Consider the following 20,444-nt stretch of genomic DNA (forward strand, 5'->3'; position numbering starts at 1 on the left):
CCAGCTTGCTGACTTTAATGAGTTAATGCAGTGTCCAAATAAAACGTGTGGCCAAATGATAGCTTAGGTTTTGAGAAGTTTTGGCTCAGTAATATCTGTGAAATTTGAGCTGATATTAAATATGCCTTAAAACAATACATTTGGGATTTGGCCTCGGGCATCAGATCAAGTCTGACTGCTACACAGAGTCGAGTTTTTTGCCTCGGGTCCTCATATGTTTCTCACTATAGGACTATAGGATCAGCAAGAATATCATTATTGCTTTAGTGAAGGAAAACACCTCAGTTCCTATTTAACTTACGGAACTGTCTTCTTTCCGATTATTTTATTTTCCTGAAATTAGAGAATCCTGCTATCTCCTGCACATACAGCTATCTTCTCCCACCTGCAGCCCAATCTAGTAATTTCTTCCCAGCCTCACCTTTCTCTCATTCTTAGTCATCTAAATGGCATCTGTCTAACCTTGGACCGTCTCTTTCTGTACGTGTTTAAGTAAGCCAACCCTAGCATGGCTGATGATGTGACAGGTCACAGTTCCAGTTGTCTGTATCTCAGAATAGATGAAGGCTCAATCAGGACAGCAGTGGCTATTTGATTGGTCATTAAGTCTGGCTGCAGCAAGCTGTTCTGACTGGCTTGGCCAGGAGCCATTTGTGCAGATTAGAGGGTTGGGTTTTATATCCTCTCAGAGACAACTCCCTTTCCACTTCAGCCTGTTGATGAGCTAACCATGGTCTCTATGGGGCTACATCCTCATCTTCTGGGTGGCTCACAGAGTGAACAGCCCATTTGGGACGGGGTGGTATTTAGCTAATGTACTTTAATTAAGGCTATACTTGAACTACTTTCTTAAGTTATGGCACAGTTCCTGTCTCGGCAAAGCATAAGAATTAATAAACATGGGACATTTAACAAACCCAAGATAGAAAACATGTTTGTTAAGCCAAACTCATAGAGGCAGAAAGTAGAATGGTGTTTGCCAGAAGCTGGGGAAGGGGGAAATGGAGAGTTGCTATTTACTGGGCATAAAGTTTCAGTTATGTAAGATGAATAAATTCTAGAGAGCTGCTGTACGACTTCGTGACTATAGTTGACAATACTGTCTTGCATACTTAAAAATTTGTTAAAAGGGTAATGTTAAAGATCTCAAGTTAAATGTTCTTACTACAGAAAAAGAATTTATATTTAGTAATTCCATTTGGATTTAATTGGAAACGAACATTCCAATCCTCTAGCTCTTATTTCATGACAGGAGTTTGTAGATATTAAGATCTCCTAATCTCCTTAAAATATCTGTACTCTTTTTTTTTTTAGGACTTTCATATGCAGAGTAAATGGTGATTAAAATGTGCAGGATGACAAGATGGAGCAAACAGTGCTTGTACCACCAGGACCTGACAGCTTCAGCTTCTTCACCAGAGAATCTCTTGCAGCTATTGAAAGACGCATTGCAGAAGAAAAGGCTAAGAATCCCAAACCAGACAAGAAAGATGATGACGAACATGGCCCAAAGCCAAATAGTGACTTGGAAGCTGGAAAGAACCTTCCTTTTATTTATGGAGACATCCCTCCAGGGATGGTGTCAGAGCCACTGGAGGACCTGGACCCGTACTATATCAATAAAAAAGTGAGTGTGTTTTATCAGGCATATTTTGCTGCTAATTGCCTTACAGTATACCTTGGACTGTTATAGCACCAACACAAGCTAAGTTAGCACAAAGTCTAAGTATCCTTCTGTTTAGGAAATAAAACACATTTGCATATGTTTTATGCATATACATGACAAATAAATTGATTATATCATAACAGATGGAGCTGTCCCAAATGCACCACGATAGATACCTAAAAATAAATGTAAGTTGTAAGCAGCTAATTTAACAAATTAAAAACATCTCCTCAGAGATTGTATTTACTATTTATGGGTTTTCTGTACTTGAAAATCTTGAAATTATCACAAATTATAAAGACCTCAAAAATATTGGTATTCATTTCTCATGGAACAAAATTTGATGCCACAAGGGTTTTCAGTTTCTATATTATATATAAATATTATGTTATATATAATATATCAGTTAACTTCCTGAAGACACTTTTTTTAATTGGGAAAAAACATTCCCATACAAACTATAGTTTAAAAAATTATTTAATCTTTTGGTGGAAATATATTGATATTGGTAAGGATGACCAAAAATATAGTATTCTGAAGAACATATAAATGATATTTGAATATCCATGCTTGAAATGAAAATAGTAAGCACCCAGACTTTCATTATGACCATCATTTCACCAAACCAAGAAGAAAAGTGTAGAAAAAGATAAAATCAAAAAAGATTATTGTATTGATTTTAGATTAAATTTATGACTAGTTAATTTGCAATATTTTATTATCCTTTTCACCTAGAATAATATATTTGTGAACTCTTGGTGGAAAGGTACAGCACAAAGATTGTAATTAAGCAAATGAGATCTTTTAGTTAAACATGGGCCTTAAAAACACCCCCAATGGGGCTTCCCTCGTGGCCCAGTGGTTGAGAGTCCGCCTGCCGATGCAGGGGACACGGGTTCGCGTCCCGGTCCAGGAAGATCCCACATGCCATGGAGCGGCTGGGCCCGTGAGCCATGGCCGCTGAGCCTGCGCGTCCGGAGCCTGTGCTCCGCAGTGGGAGAGGCCACAGCAGTGAGAGGCCCGCGTACCGCAAAAAAAAAAAAAAAAAAAAAATACCCCCAAAACATTTAGGGATGCTTTTGGTTGCTGGCACAGTTATCGTGTTAGGTTTTTTTTTTTTTTTTTTTTTTAGTTTCTGCTTTGTGTTAGTTTTTATCAAGTGCATAAGTTTGGAATTTTAGTATTTGGATTCGAGACAGTTTTGTAAATACATTCTCATTGACTACTACAACTTTCAGAGGTTAAAAACCTCATTATGTTCAGATTTTTAAAAAAACTTTTCAGGGTATAGCCAGCTTAAGTGTAACACACTTTTCCTTTTTAAAAACTGATTTGACCATTTTGCTGTGAAGGAAGAGATTAATAATTTTCCATAGATTCATTATCTTTTATTTAACTTTGCTTTTTAGCATTGTATTATTAAATCTTAGTAGGTAAGCCATGATCTGTTTCATAACTTCCATTTAAATTGTGAGAAAAATTGAATTTTATCATTAAATCACTCCTTTGGAAATTAATTTAATATGATATCTGAAAAGCTAAAACCCAAATTAAGCAGACTACAAGGGGTTTATTTGTATAAAAAAAAGTTAAAATGTGGATAATCCAACTATTCATACATTTTAACTTATTTAAACTTACTCTGTTATTGAAATAATGACTCTGATGTGTTCTAGCCAGAAATTCATTAACACTAAAGTATGTTACTTTATTTATAGCCATTGGACATAGCCAATCTATTTAGAGCTGCTATTACAGTGGGTTAGTGGGCTCCAAGCTCAGCAGGCATTTTGCTACCCCCAGACATCCAGCCCCCACCTCTCCAGTAGTAATCACCATCTAAAAATTATTAAAGCCACCCAGAGTCTACCACTTCATCAAACAGGGCTGAAATCTAGCATCCCATCTCCTGTGCTGTGTCCTTATCTATAAAACAATAAATGCATACATTGAGAAAGACCAAACTAATGCGTGTTGACAAGGGCAGCTACTCTTCAAGTAGAAACGAGATCATCCAATTAATCGTTTCCTTTAAATTAAAGAGATTTTAGACTGATAAAAGTTGTCCTCTTGAGGGAATGTCCCCAAACAAAGCCGTCCACAATTGGTTTATAATGAATGAGATATAACAAAGGATATAAAGGCAGATGGAAAGCAAAATGATGCAGACCCATCCAAATAGTTAAAAGAAAGGTCTTAAAACTGAGGGTAAAAGACCAATCCTGAAGGAATGACTATTCAGGCAGATTCTTTTGGTGAAGTAACCCTTATAAACTTTGTTAGGTTCACATTCAAACTTGCTTTTAACATCTTCTGTCCTTATCTTCAAATGCACATTGTGTGAGGAAGGAAAAATCTTTTGGTATTTTGGAACAAATCACAGAGTGCAAGTAGCACAATATGATAAGAGGAATATTGTTATCAAGAAGGAGGTTTCCCCAAGGTGAGGCACATCTATTGCTTTCACATTGAGCTGCCATCCAGCAAGTCTCCAAATGTAAGTCATTCAACAGAAATACAAGTGAAACTTTTTGCAGTACTGAAATCCTTAAAAACTAACATGGCATGCTTAGGACATGATTGAGCAATGTGTTGGAAATTTCCTTCTTTTGCATTTTCATGTTTTATAATTTTCTATGGTTGTGTGTACACTCTTTCCAGTCTTAAATTTTTGTTCATAATTGGATTATTTCAGTATGGAGGAATAGTCTTAAATTCTGAATTAGCTTCCTCTGATTGAAGCTGGAATCCTTAGAAAAATAATAACCTTTAAAAAATGATGAATATTTCTTTTGCTACTTGATGACTAATTTCACTTCAGTGACTTGAGTATCTGAGGATGGCAGGGTGATCTTCTTTAAACAATGCAGTACACATGCACAGTACTCCCAGCATAGATAAAGGAAATGATGGAAATGTCACTGGGGAAAGTGCTTCTTAGGATGAAATTTCCCACCATCACTGATATTGGGGATGTGCACTTTATTGCCTGAGTGGGTTGTAATATGCAAATATTAATCAGGCTAGTGACTCCCCTAAGGTTTAACTCAAGTACAATACTTAATGTATCCTTTGTATGTATATCCCAAGTCTCTGGATTCTTTCTTAAAAATATATAGAATAAACAATGCAAGCCTATTACAAAAAATGGTTGCAGAATCTATGTTAAGTTTTAGGTTAAAGTACAGTGGTGTGTATATATAAGGAATCTACATGTAAGGAATAGAAAGGACACAAACCCCAGTGAAGCTCACTGTGATCTTCTACAGTGTCAGTGAGCTTATGAAAATGTCACTGCTGATGGTGTATTTTCAGATGGCATATGCCCACATATTTTTATCTTCTTTGCCCTAGCTTAAAATGTACAAATTATATAATGTTCAAATTTTCTGTTGAAATTGTTAAAATAATTTAATCCATGGTCAGTGATATTGTGGTAGTAACTCGAGAAATAGTAGCAACTGTCTCATGAACACTCGTGGTGCATGGAAGCACTTCCAGACCCTCAGATGTTTTAAGCCTTCAGAAGTCCGAGGTAAGAACTAAGGAATAAAATAACAGTGCTATCAGAGGAGAGTCACAGAATTTTCCATACCATGTTAGCTCTGGTCTTGTGGTCTTCAGAACATGATTCCAGGTTGGGTTCCTTTTGTTTGTTTATTTACTTTAGCAGTGTGACAAGGCACATTTTAGCTTGTGAACACACCTTTATTTCCTCATGGGATTTTTTTTTTTCACAGTTTCCTTTCATAGCTTAGGCTGATTTTGCACCATTTGGCTATACATTCAAATTCTTCACCCACTCTTTATTACAGAAAACTTCTTCCTTCTCGTGTTCTCTTAAAATTACAGATGACTCATTAGTACCATGGAAGAAAATATCCTTTTGACAGTGTGACAGGGTACTGGAAATAGAATGAGGTATGTTAGATCTGTAGTGAAAATGCGTGTTTGTTAATTATGGAATGTAGAAATGTATCCATTTAAAAATGTGCTCTTTCCTTGATTGTCTCTTCGATGTTTAAAGACAATTTATTCTCCCTTTTTATCAGCTCCTCTAAAGAGATGCATGCTTCCTCTTTACTGGGGCTGCACGAAGAATCATACAGGAACTTGTGATTTTAAATTCATGCCTGGTTTGTCATTCCACAGGAGTTTTTAATTGTTACATGGGGTAGGGAGAGTTGTTTGTTTTGTTTTTAATTGGGATTAGGGAGTTATTCTTGCAAAAGGAGTTTAAAAGAAAATCAGAAAAGTAGATGGTAAAAGCTCAGGATTCCATGAATTGTCATATTTATGATTTTTCTTTGTATATCATTAGCTTTCCTAGAATTACCAGTCACCCAGGCTCTCCCTTACTTGCAAGGCACTACAGTTCACTTACAAATCTTTCTCTTACCCATTCATTATTTCTTCCTTATGTCCCTTTCTTCTTTGTCACCTCCCTGTCTCTGCCTCAGAAACAATCCCAAAATGATGAGGATGGTAGTAAAATAATGATTGCATTTATTAAGTACCTGCCATATTAATAAGTTTCCCTTCAAGTGAAAGTGACCAAAAACCAACAGAAACTAGTTTTTGAAAACTAGTACCTAAAACAACATCATCAGGACACAGTCCTTTTCCATTTTTGGTTCTACTTTCACCTATTCTGGCTGCATTCACAGGCTGGCTCTTCCCAAAAGATGATAGAAATAGCCACCAGTAGTATGAAACTAACATCCTACAGCCTAGTAACCCCAAGAAAAAGAGCTCTCTTTTTCTTCAAAATTTCTTGCAAAAGTCCTGAGATTCAGTCTAATTAGGTCACATGGCCTCTTCTGAACCAATCACTGTAACCAAGGGTTTGTGATGCTCTCATTGGCCAGATCAGCATCACATGTTGACCAGTGTTGCCAAGGGGTGGGTCGGCTCCATCCAAACCACATGGCCAGACAATGAGGCAGAGGTTTTCTCTAAAAGGAAGAGATGGAGACTTTGAAGAAGGTCTGCTAGGCAAGCAAAAACAGTAGCTCTGCCCTATACACTGTGCATTAGGAAATTTACAGTTCTTATTTAACCGACATGTCCTTCCAAGATAATTCTTATCTTTGTTTTAAAATGATGAAAGAAGATGTGGTACATATATACAATGGAATATTACTCAGCCATAAAAAGAAACGAAATTGGGTCATTTGTTGAGACGTGGATGGATCTAGAGACTGTCATACAGAGTGAAGTAAGTCAGAAGGAGAAAAACAAATATTGTATATTAATGCATATATGTGGAACTTAGAAAAATGGTACAGATGAACTGGTTTGCAGGGCAGAAATTAAGACACAGATATAGAGAACAAACATATGTATGCCAAGGGGGGAAAGCCGCAGGGGGGTGGGGATGGTGGTGTGATGAATTGGGCGTTTGGGATTGACATGTATACACTGATGTGTATAAAATTGATGACTAAAAAAATAAAATAAAATAAAATAATATAAAATGATGAAACTGAGATAAAATTAATTTTCCTAAGATCATAAAGCTATTAAGTAACAGAGATTAGATTTAAAACCAGATCCGTCAGCTTCCATGGCTCATCACCATGCTACTCTGGGTTTGCAGTTGTCACACTAATGGTACCAGTGGAGAAGAGAAGTCAGTGATAGACTCTAAATAAGCCTGTCACTGCTTTTCCTGCCCCTCCACTCATGCCACTTTGCCAGCTATACTCCTCATCTCTTAGGCTGGCAGTATTTCCCAAACCTGACTTGTTGCTTTACTACTTCTGCTTAATCGGGGGCATCCCCTGCCTTTATAAAAACTAAAATCTTTGAGACTCAGGGGGTCTGGATCAGTTTCTAAAATAATTAGAGAAGTACATTTCCCACCAGATTCTAATAGGGTGATAAGCACCTTTTTTTTCAAAGAGGACAGATTCAGGAAACTTAGATTGTATGCCTCTGTAAAGAAATGGCATTTATATTGGGATCTCAAGGGTAGAAAGAAGAAGGGAGAGAAGGCTTCCAGGGAAAGGGAATAGCCCATAAGAAGACATGTAATATAGCAGGACTGTAGTAAGTAAAAGGCGAGTAAGATGTGACTGGGGAGATGGGCCTGGGGCTAGATCAAGGCTCCTTTTAGGACATCTTAAGGAGTTCGAAGTTTAAGGGCAAAATGAATTCCCTGAAGACTTTGGGTAGAGAAGTGACAATGTCCATTTCACTTTTTTTTTCAATGAATTTATTTATTTATTTATTTATTTATGGCTGTGTTGGACATTCGTTGCTGCGCCCGGGCTTTCTCTAGTTGCAGCAAGCGGGGGCTACTCTTCATCGCGGTGCGTGGACTTCTCATTGTGGTGGCTTCTCTTGTTGCAGAGCACGGGCTCTAGGTGCGTGGGCTTCAGTAGTTGTGGCACACGGGCTCAGTAGTTGTGGCACACAGGCTTAGCTGCTCCGCGGCATGTGGGATATTCCCGAGCCAGGGCTCGAAGCCGTGTCCCCTGTGTTGGCAGGCAGATTCTTAACCACTGCACCACCAGGGAAGTCCCCACTTCACATTTCTAAAGATCAAATTGGGAGTCTTTATGGAGGCTTGGTCTAGATTTTTGACAATGAAGACAATAATGGATGGGATCAGAATCTATTTTGGAGGTGTAATGCTTATCAGATGGGAACAAATGGATGGCATTGTTTTCTGAATATGAAATTTGAGAGGAAGGAAACTGAACGGCAAAGTTCCAATGTGAGAATTGGCATTGCTTTCAAGTACACAAGTGTTTGTATGTGTGTATATTTGAGAACCAGAGAGACACACATTTTTAATCCTTTAATCCTTGAGTGTATATGACACTTTGAATTCATTAAGGGGATTCACATGTTTTATTTCATTTTGTTTCATTTCATCCTTTAAACAACCCTGAGGTTAGTATTGTTATAATCTTCATTCAGATGTAGAAATTGACATGGAAGAGTTTGCCCAAAGTTCTCACACAAAAAAGTCTGCAATAAAACTGGACAAATTAGTCCTTTTCTGTCAATGAAAAATTAGCTGAGCATATAATAGTGTACCACATCCATGCTATGGGCTGAAGATAACAGGGATGAGAAATATTAGACCCCCAGATTTTATCATTTCACCCTCTGGCTATAATTTTTTCTCTCTGAGATAGAGGCAGAAGCATCTGTAACCCTGGCTGATAGGAGCCCATCTGGGGAACTCTCCGACACTGGCCCCACTGCAACTGTTCTACCCAGCTAAAGCCTAGGGACCAGCAATTTTACAGACTCTTTTCTGGGTACAACTTTTTCTCTTTTGCATGAACTTAAAGCAAAGATAAAAAAAACTCTAGGGCTTCCCTGGTGGCACAATGGTTGAGAATCTGCCTGCTAATGCAGGGGACACAGGTTCGAGCCCTGGTCTGGGAGGATCCCACATGCCGCGGAGCAACTAGGCCCGTGAGCCACAGCTACTGAGCCTGCGCATCTGGAGCCTGTGTTCCGCAACAAGAGAGGCCATGATAGTGAGAGGCCTGCGCACCGCGATGAAGAGTGGCCCCCGCTTGCCACAACTAGAGAAAGCCCTCGCACAGAAATGAAGACCCAACACAGCAAAAATAAATAAATTTATTAATAAACTCCTACCCCATCTTCTTTAAAAAAAAAACAAAACTCTAAGGCCTTGAGCCCCCAGACGCATTTTTGTTTGCCTCATGCAATATTGTTTACAATTTTGAATTAGTGTCTGAGATTTATAAATCAGAAGATTGTACACACACATGTATAATAGTGCATATTTAGGATTTCTCATACTATAGCAGATCTGGCATCACTGATTTGCATGCCCAAAATTGGCAGGTCTCTCACACTGCCTAGCCTCTGTGGGGCATTTTGGTTTGTGATCCCTGGCTACAAGACCCCTGTGCAATTAGATGAGGGCTGGATATTAACGCTTGGTGGGCCACAGGAGGCACAAGTCCACAAGTTGTTCTTTAGGCTGATTATCCCGCATCTAAGGGTTAAGATAGAATGAGATTGGGAGAGAAAACATTTTTTTAAATATTGCACATTAACTTCAGAGTCAGGTAGAGAACCTGTGAGAAAGCTTTCCATCCCTCAGTGAGCCAGAAAAGGAGGAAAATCTTGGCCTGAATCCACAGGTTATTAAAATAAAAAAGATAGGCAAGGAAGTAGGTGAAACCATTTAGAGAGCTCACAGGAAAAAATAAAAAAGAATTAGATGCCTTGGAATTGGCCCAGAACAAGAGATGTCCCCAGAGATGTGTACTAATCGGAATCTCTTGACTGTCTATGCAATTCTTTACACCCAAAGCTCTGCAGCATCCCTCCTCCTGCCATGTGGTCTCATTCTGCCTTTTCCCGATGGAACCTCTTCTCAAGCCAGCAGCTTAGAGCTAGAAAAAGTTGACCCCACTTCTGGCAGAAGATAGAGCCAGGGAATTTCCCTAGTTTGAATGCCAGGGCAACATCAAGGAGAGAGAGGTATACCTTGCAACCCAGCTTAGAAGTCTTACCATTTTCAGAGTCACACTTGCTTATACACAGGGATAAAGTTTCACATTGTCATTATACAGAATTCTATTTAATTAGGAATTACATAGGTTTTTGAATCTATGTGTAAAAATATATATACATATATATATATGTATCTCCTTTCTTTGGGAAAATATGTTCGAAGTTCCAAACAATTGACCTCCAAACACATTTTTGGATCACAGTGTAAGTACAAGTTGAAAATTGCCTCTTTAAATTTTGAGGCTAAGGCATAAGTGGAATCAACCAATAGTATATTCTGCATTTTTCTATTGTTCATGATCATTGCTCACCTTCCTCTGTTATTTCTTGCTTTTGCCAGTACATTTACTTTTAGAGCAGTAAAATTGCAGTAAATTTGGAGTCAATCCTGTGATTTGGCAATTTAGATAAACACAAAGCTGAGCATTAGGTTTAAACTATCTAAGGGACAAGACCCCTAGAGTGAAAGAAAAGTTAAGATAATAGACATATTTTTAAAAGGGAACTGGAAAACTATGGCTTGTTAAATTCAGTGTCCATCCTGAGTAAAAAAATAATCAAACACTTTCTAAAAACCCAGAGACAAAAAAAGACTACTAAATAGAAATGGGTACAGATTCATAAATAGCAATCCTACCAAACTATTATAACCTAAGTGTTTCCTTATTGACTATGCAGTTAGATAAAGGGGAAGGATTTTACTCCAGGTACACAAAATGAGAACTTAATAAAAACATATTTACAGCGCTCCTATTGCAGACTCACCTGAGTTATTTATTAAAAGTACAGAATACTAGGCATCAGAATCTGACCTACTGAATTGGAATCACAACACCTCTGTTAACATAGTGTGCTTATTCCCATTTTTCAAAAGAGGCAAATGAGTCACAGAAAAGTTAGTAACTTGTCCAGGATCTCAGTGCTGGAAGGCAGCACAGCCAGATTTTGAGCAAGGCATCCAACTCCAGAGTCTGCACTCAATAAATATGTAAGTTAAAACAAATCCTACTTATGTTTTTCTAATTTGCTTTCCAGACTATTAAGCTTTGATTATCAGGGGTATTTACCTGTTTGGGCTTTCATTGTTGTTGTTTTCTTTAAAGCTAGAATTGACTTTTACCTGGCAAGTCTTGCTGAAGAGAGTATGAACTGGCAGTACAATGAATGGTTTACACCTAGGTCTGCGCTGCCCAATTCAGTGGACATTAGTCATGTATGGCTATTGTACTTGAAATGTACTTGAAATGTGGTGAGTTCAGTCTCTGAAGACGTACAGTTGATATGACAAGAGGATGTAAACTATCTCAATAATTTTTAATACTGACTTCATCCCCAAATGATAATTTATTGGATATATTGGGTTAAAGAAAACATTATTCAAATTAATTTCATCTGCTTCTTTTTCTTTTTCTAAACATGGCTACTAGAATATTTAAAATCACATATGTGGCTTAGATTTGTAGTTCATGTAATATTTCTATTGGGCAGCTCCGGTCTAAGTAAATCTTCACTTACCCTTATAGATTTTCTTCCGTTAGTATAGATAGTTGAACATTTACTAGTTTTCAAGCTTCTTGGGGTCATAACTTACTATTTACCCCAAACTACTTGGGGTCTTTGTTTTCACTATAAACTTTAGCACAGAGATTTGCAAATATTGTGCTAAACAATTAACACAAATCTTCTGCATTGAAGTCAATTGAATTAACGACTGAGCTGAGAATTAGATCCAGGCTGCTTTCCAGGTGTCCACCACGCTCATACATATTAACAGCTTATCATATAGGGACTTCATAAATGCTACTTGAGTTTGGTAGCTATACATGAAGAGATAAGTGACAAGCCTGATCAACATCTAGTATGTGAAGAGAGTTACATTCCTACAAATGTGTCTTTAAAGTGATATTTTTATATATAGAATCTCATCTCTAATTCAGTCAAAATGCTGTTTAGAAATTGGTTCTGAGGCACAGTGTTATTCTCAGGTTAAAATGATTTCATGAGTTTCCTACAGCCTTGGGCTGTAAAAAAAAAAAAAAAAAAAAAAAAAAAAAAGCCTGTTTCAAGCTGGATACTACTATATCAGCCGTTTTTCCTCCACCATCAATTTTGAAGTTTTTCTTTTCTATTGAAGTGACTTAATGCAATAAAAATTGTCCTGAGTAGTTACCTTAATGAAATTTGTATTAAACTAATTAGACTTAAAGGATGCTAAAATACTTTCCTCTAATAAGCCATTCAGTACATTCTTTGAAAAATCAACACTGAACTTGTACACTTAGAATGGACAAGATGGTAAATTTTATGTTATGTGTATTCTACCACAATAAAAATAATGGGGCAGGGGTAATAGTAACATCTTGGCTAGTCTTTTAATTCTTTCCTTTTTGATCCCTTTCTTATCTGTGAAATGAGGAAGGCAAATATCTGTATGTTTGAAAATTCTAGAGTTACTTGACCACTTGTAAGTAAACAGTGTTCCCTACTGACTCTCTTCTCCCTTCAATACTATCAATACCATTATTTGGAGAAACATATATTTGAGAGTCTTTAGGGGCAAGTATCCTTTCATTAATCCTCAACACTTAGAAACTAAATGTTTGGCTTCTTCTCTGTGCAAGTAAATATAAGGAGGATGGATACAGACAGATGAGGAAATAGATACAAGATCTATACAAGATCTGTACAAGATACAAGATACAAATAGCAAATTTGAAGTTCTAAATGGAATTTACTGACATAAAAATGGTAACAGAGTCAAGATTCTAGTATTGGACTGCTCTATAATTCAGCTGTTTAAAATGAATCCATAAACACTTTAAAGCAACATTTGTGTAGTTTGTATGTAAATATATGTTTCAACCTGGGAATAGCAAAGTCCTCACAGAAGAAACCCTCTGAAATAGTCCCTTAGTGCTGGTGTTATCATCAGCTTCCCAGGAACTCTATCAAGGATGTCTCATCTATCTATACGTCTTGTGAAAAATTAAAGGAGAACAAATATTGCTGTACAGGAAAACCTCATTAATTCCATTATACATTCTAATTGTAAGCACTTACACACTGTACACATACTTCTTATAAATATGAAGTTAAAATACATTCTTTGAATTTTTTAAATAAATAAAGAAAATATACCCTAAAATCAGTAGAAGTTTCCATCTAAGGCTTGAACAATTGGGAATTTTGTCCTTTTGCCTTTCACTTTTGTGTCAAAATATTAATTCCTCTATGTGGCAGGACTTTTAGACTGAGAATTATTTATCAGCATCAGGGTGCCATGGCTTTCGTTAGCTTTTCCCTGCTGAGTTCTGGCCCTTTGCCCTGCCTTTTTGGGTTCCTCTTGGTTCAGCTTCTGAGTCTTGCTTCTTTTTCTTCTTGGTCCTTAGGGCAGAATTTCTTTCTCTCTCCAACCCTTTCTTTTGGCCTCTGCAGCTTTGCCTTTGGTTTCATCACCCTCTTCCTCCATCTCTTCTACTTCTTTTTTTGTTAGATCTGCTCATGGTTTGGACTGGAGGGTGGCCACAGAGCCAAAGACACAGGTGATCTCTTCTGCACGTGGTCTCATCTCCTCAGGATGAGCTGGATTATTATTCTTATCCACTGAGCGACAATCAGTACCATCTTCATCCCCCTCTTCCTCCAGCCCATGATTTAGGCCCCGTATGGACTGTAACTTCTTTTCCAAAATTAGGCTTGTAATATTATTTGAAATGAGGGAATTCTTATTTTAAAAAGATATATTCTACATTATGTTTCTACTGGCTCTCCCACTCCCAGATCACAATATTTCCATCAGGTTTTACTCAGCATAATTTTGGGGAAAGGAAGTGTAGGCAGTTGGTTTGCAAGATGGACCATATTCGGTCCTGATTTAGCTCACTCAGAGCCTTTCTGTGTCCTTGCATGGGTGTACTCCCTAGGGCAAAGGCATTTGCATTGGAGAAGTCTGTGCACATTTTATGATGATCTCACAATGCCATTTAGGGACAGGGGCACTGAATGAATCAGAGAAAAAGAGCACTAAGTCTTGTAGACATGGGTGATTGCTCCTCCAATAAGCACAGGTGAAACTTTCCCCTCCTATAAATGGACATTGTGACACAGTTTTCTTTGTACTCTGGACCCACAGTCCATCAAAGATGAAAGTGGAAATATGGAGTCAAAGTTAGACGTAGAGCAATGCATCTCAAACTCTCTGTTGTGAAGGTGTGATTGCTATTCTATAAAATACAATAAAATTAATTTCCAGAAAGTTGAAATGAAAAACAGACCTGCAAAATACACCTTGTCTTTTTATTATTACATTCAACAGATGTAAAATTAGTCTATCAAATTGTCTTACAAGTTTCTAAATACTTACTCTCAAATCTTATCACAGATCAGGAACAACCTGGAAACCAGCACTTGTTGGGGGACCATTTTCACAACCCTGATTTAGGGCACTCTTACATATACCAGCCAGGAAGTGCTATTTTCAAACAGCAACTCAGTAAATGTTTTGGAGTAATTACTCTATTTCAATTTAGAAAACCCTGAAGGTAGAGGAGAAAAGAAATGAGAAATCTATAAATGACCTGAAGACTAAATGTAGAGAATAAACCCTTGTCAAAGATTTTTAGTAGAAAGTAAATATAAGGTTAATGCTTGCTATGTCATAATGTGATCTACACAGATATGTGTCCTCAGTCAGAAAAACAGTATTTTTGAAGAATGGGGTTTAAATTTAGAAGATTTGCAGTTCCCTTCTCAAGATATGTTCTTCATAGAGAAATGGGTTCCACTCCCCCCAATATGAATGTACATAAAGGTCTTAGGAAACACTGAGTCAGAATCCTTGATACACGATTGTATGTGTATCACACTGCTAATTGTGCTCAAATATGTCTAATTTTTAGAATGCCAGTTTTTTTCACATCCATGGATCCTAGATTCTGCAGGAGCTTTGAGCTTTTCCTCTAAGAAAACACTACATGAAATAGGCAGCCAGTTGGGACTAGAATTCAGTGTGTCAGCTAACTCAGAAATCCCAATACAGAGTTTAGCACTCCTGGTCAACAGATACTCTCCAGGGAGCTTGGCCTCCAGAAATCAATTATTGGATTACATCCATCTAACCCAAGACTGGGTTTGATGGTGGCTGTTTTTATTTCCTATTATAAATAGAGTGATAATGTTTATTTTATAAGCAGAAATGGTAAAAGAATATTGATTTCAAAAATATTATTTATTTTACTGAATGATTTTGCATTCCAGAGCATTAATTTTCAAGATATTTAAAGTGGAAAAGCTGAAATCTCTGTAAAAGGAATGTAGTGTCCTAAGATCTGTAGAATGAAATGATACGTGCACCCATTTGAGACTTTTTCCTTTAACTCATATATTTAAAATATTAAGAAAATAAATAACTTATCTTGGCTAACTGTCTTATATACGATAAAATTGCAGGTAAGTATCAAGTCAAATGTGAGTTATACCATTGGATGTTGTCTCTAGTTAAGAAGAGATCCAGTAACAGTTTGTCTTCATGGTGCACATCGAAAGTTGCAACATTGGAATAATTCATTTTGACAAATGATAGAAGGTGGGTAATAGAGTTTAAATGGTTTATACTTTTATACTTCTATGTGTTCCTATCTTACAGACTTTTATAGTATTGAATAAAGGGAAGGCCATCTTCCGGTTCAGTGCCACCTCTGCCCTGTACATTTTAACTCCCTTCAATCCTCTTAGGAAAATAGCTATTAAGATTTTGGTACATTCATATCCTTTTCATGCGATCAGTATTAGCTATTAGTACATAATCTATAAATACTTTGTAGCTAAATATAAAATTAACTTGGGAAATGTCCATATTCTGTGGTTTTATCACTCTCATTTTGTATTTTCTTTGTTCATATAAGCCTTATTCTTAAAATTTATTACATAGATGTCACTGAAACTTACATAGTCTTTAATATTATATATGTACTATATATATATATATCTTTCAAATATATATTATACATCAAAGTCTTTAACATTATATATATCTTTTTAAAAACACTTATATGTATCAAGTCCTACAAATCTAGTGTAAAATAGCCATATTTATTTTTAAGATATGGTACAAAGTTTCTAATTTTCTAGAATTTGCAGTGAATAGTGATATAATAGCAAAAAATTTACAGCCAGAGCCAATACAGAGCTATCTATAATACAAAGCATTTTAGTGTACCTTAGAATTAACCTTTAAGCATATTTTCCATGGGAGAAGATCAGGGGGCTTTGGCCAATATTTCGCTAGTTTTTGAACTTTCCTAATGAAATCTGTGAGGAAGTACTGAAATATTGGCTTAATTTCAAATTTAAGTCATTGAATTATGACTCTGCCGAGCAAAACTGATTGCTTAGTAAAGGCTTTGGAAGTTAATGAAAGACGCTAAGATTGTATTTCCAAGTGGTCTTTAGGGATTTGGCTTTAAGATTCTCATTGGTGTTAAAAAAGGCTTCTGCAACTAAATTCATCTGTTCATATTCATTGGCAAAAACCTTCACTTCTGATTATGTCTCATTTGATGACTTTGGCAATAATAAATATAGAAATACTGTTATAATTATCATAAACTTACACTACCTGATTTTTTGAAAAAAGATTTTAAAACCTAAAAATCCGTTCTATTTCTAAACTGTTAGCAAGAGATTCCTTATGGTATAAATACGGTATTATTAAAAATCAAAGATTTGAAACACAAAATTTATATGTTCGGGGTTTTTACATTTATGGAGGTTTCCTCATCCTAGTTTGTGTTCCTAGTGCCATCATGTGGTCATTTGATGAAAACTTTCTTTTTCATATACGGAAAATTTTTGCTTTGGCAGTAAACTGTAGTGGAAAGAATACTGGATGTGAAAGTAAGAAACCTGTGTTTTAGTCTGTGGCCAAGTTATCTAATTTCTTTAGAGCTTACGCATTATTTCTCTGATTTCTAAATTATAGGGATTAAACAGTTGTTTTTTAAGGTCCCTTTCAGCTCCATAATTCTGTTATGTCATAGTTAGTCGTTGGTTTTAGCTAACACTTAGATCATGTCTACTAATATACAGACCTGTTCCAAGTACTTCACACATATTAACCCATTTAATCTGTACCTCAAACTATGAGTTCCATACCTGATTAGCTCCACTGTATAAAATTCAGTAGAGATACAAGAAGCTTCCATGGCACAGAGAGGCTGAGTGACTTGTCCAAGTCACTTTTATGTTGCTAAGATCACCTTTATGTTGAATTTTAATTACATTCACATCATATTAAGTCATGGCCTTGAGGAATATTCACTTTCAGTCTTATCCAGTGCTGCTACACGTTTACAAACTCAGCTGAAATAAGCAACCCAACCCTTAACACCATGCTGTACTTTAACTATATAAATTTTAATGTATTCAACTATATTGTATCACATGTATTTAAGAAATTACAATTCTGCAAGGATGTGCCTTCCTCAACAATTTACTATTTTAATCAATTAAATTAGTTCAAGTCAGTGCTCTCTGCTCAAAAACTGTACCACTCCAAAGTGCCCACAGTTTTCCCCCTAAAGTCTTCTGGGAGGTAAATAGATTGATTTAATAATAGTAGCAAAAGCCACACTTTATACTTTTATAAAGCTTTCTCATACATTATCTCACTTAATCTATACAACCACTCTGTGAGGGTGATATTATTATCCAAATTTTATGGATGACAAAAATGAAATTTAAAGAGATTAGATGACTTGCCCATAGGGTATTTGTCCCTGAGTCCTGGCCAAACTGAAGGTTGAGCTTTTCAATGTTAGTTTTATGTAATATGATACATGGATTTGGGTTTTCTTTTGTGTGTTCCTTAACAATGACCTACATTATTCAGCATGCTAATTATGTGCACTATTTTGACGAACTGTGTGTTTATGACAATGAGTAACCCTCCTGACTGGACAAAGAATGTAGAGTAAGTTCAGCTTAAGTTTTAAGCGACCTACGTGAGTATGTATATGTGTGTGTATAGATGAATAGACATACAGACATATAGACATATCTCTATATCTATATATATGTATTTAGTATTTAATCTCTCTCCTTCACGTATACTTGATGGTTACCAGAAGCCCATCATTCCTGGACACTCGCCACTTTTCCTGTAGGATCTACAGTGACCAAAGCAAATATGATGAAAGTACTCACAGAAAGGAACCAGTATAGTAGACCTTGGTTCCAGTTCATTTCCAGATGAATTCAGTGAGTCTTACACTTGCCCTAAAAGGATAATATTGAGCCTCACAAAGTTTTCACTTCCATCAGACACATCCACTCCATGCCAGGCCTATATCAGTTTCAAATGTGGTCACCAAAATATTTGCTGAAAAAAAAGAGCCCACAAAATTTGGGATTTTCAAACTTGAAAATTTAATTGACTGAGGGCTAAGCTAACCGAAGTGAAAGTTAGGGTAGGATTTTCAGAAACCAGATGCATTACTAACTGTATTGATGGGCTCTGTTCTGGGATACTTTAGAGGACAGAGTGGCCAGATGTGTGATAAATACCGCTGAGTCTGCTTGCGTGGCCAACGTGGTAGCCAGTATTGCTCTGTGCCTGCTGACCCTTAAAACAACCACCACGGGGGTGTTTCCAAGGGCTTTTTCCCTTCCTGGAAACTTCCAGGTTGGACCCAATCAAAAAAGGGATAAAAATTCTGAAGAAAATTAAAAATTTATATACAAAGGAGTTCTAAAGTATTAAAGCTACCATGTGAGACCCACAGGTCTCAAGTTGCCCTAGTTGCCATGATTTCATTCTCCAACTTCTGAGTCGAAGATTAAAACCTTGGAAACATCTAAGTTTCTACTCGGAAGTATCGAAATTTCTGCTCATTTAAACTGAGTAGAAGATTTAAATTTTGAAAACATCTAAGTTTCCAGTCTAAGACTCAGTATTTTATTCTAAACTAAATTTTCACCTCTTATGACCTTAATTAAACTTACCCACTTTTGATGTTAACAAAATTCTTTTTTCCAAGTAAGTTAACCGAGCTTATCTTAAAGAAAGAGAAAAACTTGAAACTAATTTGTCAATGTTCCCTCATTCATAAAACATGGCTGAAATTGAGTTTTTTTACTTTCTAAAGGAAAATCATTTTATGCTTCTGCAGTATTGTTGATCAGCTACTCCATCATGTGAATGTACTGGGTAATTCTCAGAGGCTCTCTTCATGTATGTCAATACTAAGACATTTCAGATACACTTTATACAGTGTGTGGTTCTCACCCTAATCTTAGGACAATTTAAAGCCAACTCTTCATGTGTTAGGGAGTTGAATTTAAATTTACGGCTATGTTTTATTTCCTTGAAAATAATAGTAACTTGCTTAGATACGTTTTATAATATTCATCTATTCCCCTAATGGAGTGACAAGTAATTGAAATTGCTGTGAAAGAAAATGATTAGTTTATCCATTCTTTTTGGATACTTGTCTCCAGGTACACTTTCACAGGAATATATACTTTTGAATCACTTATAAAAATTATTGCAAGGGGCTTCTGTTTAGAAGATTTTACCTTCCTTCGGGACCCATGGAACTGGCTTGACTTCACTGTCATTACATTTGCGTAAGTGCCTTTCTTGGAAGCTTCAAAAGAGACTATATTTTGGCTTCTATAAGTGCTCATGCTTTTAAAGAATAAGCTTGCTTTAACTGTAGAATATTTCAGTGTGATTTATATATTTAAGCTCTGGATTTTAATTTAGCACAACAGAGGTCAAAGTGGCATTTCACTTTGGCATAAAGGCTTTGCAGTAATTGAAATTACAATTTTCACATGTAACAAACATCTGTCAGCAAATTTCATATGTGCTGCTTTTTCAACAGGTGCACACACACACACACACACACACACACCCTAATATGAAAGCATAAGTGTATTCATAATACATCTGTGAAAACGACTTTTTAAAATTACAGCCAAAAACAATTCTGCTGACCCTACAGATTTCCATTGACCTTACCCACATCACACACTCTCCCCAGCTTATTTGGTAGAATAATAGAAAATAAACATCAAAATATTCTTACAAATCAAACTAATAGAAAAAATAAGGTAGTTAATATATTATGTATTTAATATTAAATTATTTTATCAGTCAATTGATAATTAAGACATATAAACAAACACGCTCTCTCTGCCTCTTCCTATATCTTACCTGATCCCTTTCCTTTCTTCCCTCTTTTTTCCCTTTATAATTTTCTTCACC

The 20,444-nt window shown here is 36.3% G+C and overlaps 1 protein-coding gene across 1 annotated transcript in view; it reads left to right on the top strand.

Annotated features, from left to right (window-relative positions):
* Positions 1-1,363: 1,363 nt before the first annotated feature.
* The window catches only part of SCN1A (sodium voltage-gated channel alpha subunit 1), a gene marked incomplete at both ends in the record, with an annotated part of 86,258 nt that continues 67,177 nt past the window's right edge, over positions 1,364-20,444 (top strand). The window contains 4 exons of the mRNA XM_081241748.1: positions 1,364-1,627; positions 15,822-15,973; positions 18,066-18,146; positions 19,673-19,801. Of these exons, the coding sequence (XP_081097874.1) occupies positions 1,364-1,627; positions 15,822-15,973; positions 18,066-18,146; positions 19,673-19,801 (626 nt within the window). The remainder of the gene's footprint in view (positions 1,628-15,821; positions 15,974-18,065; positions 18,147-19,672; positions 19,802-20,444) is intronic.

This window comes from Mesoplodon bidens (assembly GCF_964165515.1).
Source record: "Mesoplodon bidens genome assembly, chromosome: 8".
Classification (NCBI taxonomy): Eukaryota; Metazoa; Chordata; class Mammalia; order Artiodactyla; family Ziphiidae; genus Mesoplodon; species Mesoplodon bidens.